Genomic DNA, 3,461 nt, shown 5'->3' with positions numbered 1-3,461 from the left:
ATATGAAGACATCTGTTTTCAGAGGGTAATTACTCTCTCCTCATCTCTTTGAGCCTCTATTGACTCTTCTCTCATAGTTCAAAGTGAGTTCAAGATTTATAAAGCCCTTGAAGCCCAATGGTGTATTTCAACTTTCAGATTCCTGTGGCAGTTGTGGCAACTTAAATTTTTTTGTGCTCATTTGCTGCAGTTTTTTCATTATGCTCATTGAAGACAGTGGTGCTATGTATTCATCCTACCTTTTATGCCCTAGTTCAACCTGATATTTTCATATACTCGGGCCAGCTTTTTTGTCCTAGATCCAGGAATCTCATAGATGCAAAAGAGTAATGATCAAGTCTAGTTCTGAGGATCACCATCAAGATGCACTGGAAATACAAAGAAATCTGTGAGTAGTCTGTAACTATGTCTGCGATCACCTTGCCATTTAGGAAAAGAAAACTTTGAACGTGTCCCTTTCTTCTCAGATAAGAAGTTGTGATTGTAATAACTTAATGAAACATCAGTGTTCAGTTGTCAAGAGAAATGAAGAAGGTGCATCAGAAGAGCCTGTATTTAGAGGGAATATGTATGCCACGTTGCAGTGTGATCATCTACTTACATATTCTCAGCTTAAAATCTGACATTTTGGATGATGAAGAGCAGCAGTATTTTAAGCCCTGGTCAGTTACAGAAGTTCAAGCAAGAAAATTGGTCCTCCTTGAATTTTTTTGGTTGTTTAATCTTGGAGCCTTCAGCATGAGGGCTCTGAAAGGTGAGTTTGGGTTGATCCAGCTGCAGCTGTTTAAGGCATCACAGCTTCAGGCCATCTGCCTTGCTCCTATAGTAGGAGTAGCAGAGGGAAGCATTTGCTTAGCTCTTAACTGACTTATTCAGCCTGGTAGGTTAATGCAAGCCATCTTCACTAGTAACGTAAGGTGATGTATTGGATAATGGAATGCATTTGTGGAAATAGGAATGCATGTTCCCTTTTGCTACATGTCATCACCTCAGTTAAAGGAATGGGGCAGATAACTGATAAAAGTAATGTCTAACAGTAACACCCTACTGTTATATCCACCATCAGTGCTCTACAGAACTTTTTTCAGTGTGTCTGACATTTCTCGGTTAAAATGCTGACTGACTTTTTCCTAAGAACACAAGTTTCTCAATTTGTGTTTCAAAATTTAGAGAATTTACTTGAGAAATGACATAATGATGTGTGTAGACATGTGTATTAATGTCTATGGGTTTGCAGTGGGTTTGGGGTTTTTTTGGGGTTTGGTTTGGTTTGGTTTGGGTTTTTTTTTGGGTTTTTTTAAACCCAACTTGAAACCTATTAGTCTGGAAGCATCTACTTCATCACCACGTCCAAGACCAGCCATGGAATTCAGTGAAGTCAAAGCTCTCTTAGTCACAGGGAGAAAAACTTCATTTTGTTATTGAATGAAGGTTTCAAAAAAAGAAGTCTGTTTTTATCGGTAATATAGGGAAATTATGTAATTTCTCATATGAATCCAACAGTTGCTGTAGTACAGAAAAAGCAAAAATCTCTATGCTAAAGAGCTGCCCCTTTGATTTAGCAAATTTGTTTCACATGTCAACCATAAAGTTGGCAGGCACTCCTACAGGGTTTTATTGAACTTTGGAAAGTTCCTTATTTCCAGCTGACCAGTTTCTGCATGGATTTTGTTATGTCTGTCTTTACTGTCTTCCAGCCATTAAATGTTGTACATAGTTTTTGAGTTTTAGGAAGTTAGATATTTACAATTAAACTTGAGAAGGAAAACGCTAGGGGAAAAAAAAATGTCGACATCAATGGAATTTACATGTTACTATTTGTTATTGTGTTCTAATGTTAATTTAAGTGACGATACTTCAAAGTTTTAATTCTTCTAAATAAAAATATTCTACAAATACAGAAGAAATTATAAGTCATGTGTTATAATAATTCTGGTTTAGAATTTGAGAGGGTAGTGTGTTGGTTTTTTGGTGTTGGGTTTTTTTTTTTTTTTCCCTTTGAGTTTATTTTCCTATGAGTTGATTGCATCCTTCTTGCCATTCATTCTCCTGCTCCCAAAAACAGAGCTGGCTCATTGCATCTGGTAATGGGGCACCACAAATCTCGGCACAAAATAAGTTATTTTTCTTATGTTGCATTTGTGGTCTAGACGTTTTGCCAGTAGATCTACAACAGATTTTCCTGCCTGTGTTTAGTCATTTCTTGGACTAAAAGTTGTGTTCCCTCATTACTGAGAAAGGCATTTTTTTGACAAATTACACAATGGTTGTTGAGGAGTGAAAATGTAAGCCTTAGTGCAGGTAGGGTTTTTGGTTTTCATGGCAGAAATTAGAGTACTATGTGGGTAATATATATAAGTTGTAGTTTAAATGAATAGAACATACTCTTTTGAATACTTCCATGTGCTTCTGATTCCTGTGAGTTCTACCAAATTATAGAGTGTGTAGTTGGCTCACTTTATTTTTCTGTATTCTTGCTTAGTGATTTTTTTTCAGTATAAACTGAAAGGTTTATTGTAGAGTCAAGCTCTGGGCACTGCATAGAATTATCACTAAACCTTTTATTTCGTCCATAAAAAGCATTATAGTTGCAAAGGGAAAATAAGTGTAGTGGCCTCCACCTAATACAGATGTGTGATGGTATAGACTCCAACTCTTGATATACTGCTTTGCTTCAAAGACAAGCATGGAGTGTTGGAGTTATTTTGATCATTTTTGTTCATTGTTCATATGTTCCCTGGCTAAAACATGTGTGAAGTCCAACTGATACATGGAACCATGTATGGAGAACCTCTTTCTTAATCATTTCAGACCCTTGATTAGTTCATGTATAATGAAGCAGGCTGAATCTGCAGAAGAGAAATGTTTATAGTAGTATTCCTCAAAAAGTAGTCATGCAGGTGCACCTTAACTTTGTCTTTGCAGACTTTTGCTTCAAACATAATTGATTACTTTGGTATTTTTAAAATGCGCTTTTTTGGGTCTATGTATTGCAGCTGCTTTTTTTTAGGTGATTCTTTTGGGAATTATACAGTAACTTTGATTTCATATGTTTTGAGAGAGGGTTTTTTTAATGATTAATTGGCATCTGTGGTAGACTGATAGTGAATGATGGTCTGAATACATTACAAATTGTTAGCTAAAGAACTTCTTTTCTTGCTTTTAAATTCAATAGAATTTGTTGTCTGTACACATACATGCTGAGGAGGAATAGTTGGGAGGAGTGGAGGGGAATGGACATTCTTACTTTGCATATTTACCAATCTATATATGTAATTTGTCATTTTTCTCTTTTACCATGCAGATAAGCCTCTGAAGAAGCGAAAACAAGAAAACAAACCACAAGAGGCTGGAGGTGCTACTGGAGGAAATAGAACAGCTTCTCAGGAGACAGGTTCTGCAGGAAATGGGGCGAGGCCAGCATTGATGGTTAGTATTGATCTACAACAAGCAGGAAGAGC

At 36.5% G+C, this 3,461-nt stretch overlaps 1 protein-coding gene across 1 annotated transcript in view; it reads left to right on the top strand.

Annotated features, from left to right (window-relative positions):
- Positions 1-525: 525 nt before the first annotated feature.
- LOC103770349 (nipped-B-like protein) overlaps positions 526-3,461 on the top strand; it is a gene marked incomplete at its 3' end in the record, with an annotated part of 18,004 nt that continues 15,068 nt past the window's right edge. The window contains 2 exon segments of the mRNA XM_008937606.1: positions 526-754; positions 3,305-3,461. The exon segment at positions 3,305-3,461 is cut by the window's right edge and continues 16 nt beyond it. Coding sequence (XP_008935854.1) covers positions 526-754; positions 3,305-3,461 — 386 coding nt within the window.

Source organism: Merops nubicus, unplaced genomic scaffold (assembly GCF_000691845.1).
Source record: "Merops nubicus isolate BGI_N331 unplaced genomic scaffold, ASM69184v1 scaffold29243, whole genome shotgun sequence".
Classification (NCBI taxonomy): domain Eukaryota; kingdom Metazoa; phylum Chordata; class Aves; order Coraciiformes; family Meropidae; genus Merops; species Merops nubicus.
This window is presented reverse-complemented; position numbering and strand designations above follow the sequence as displayed.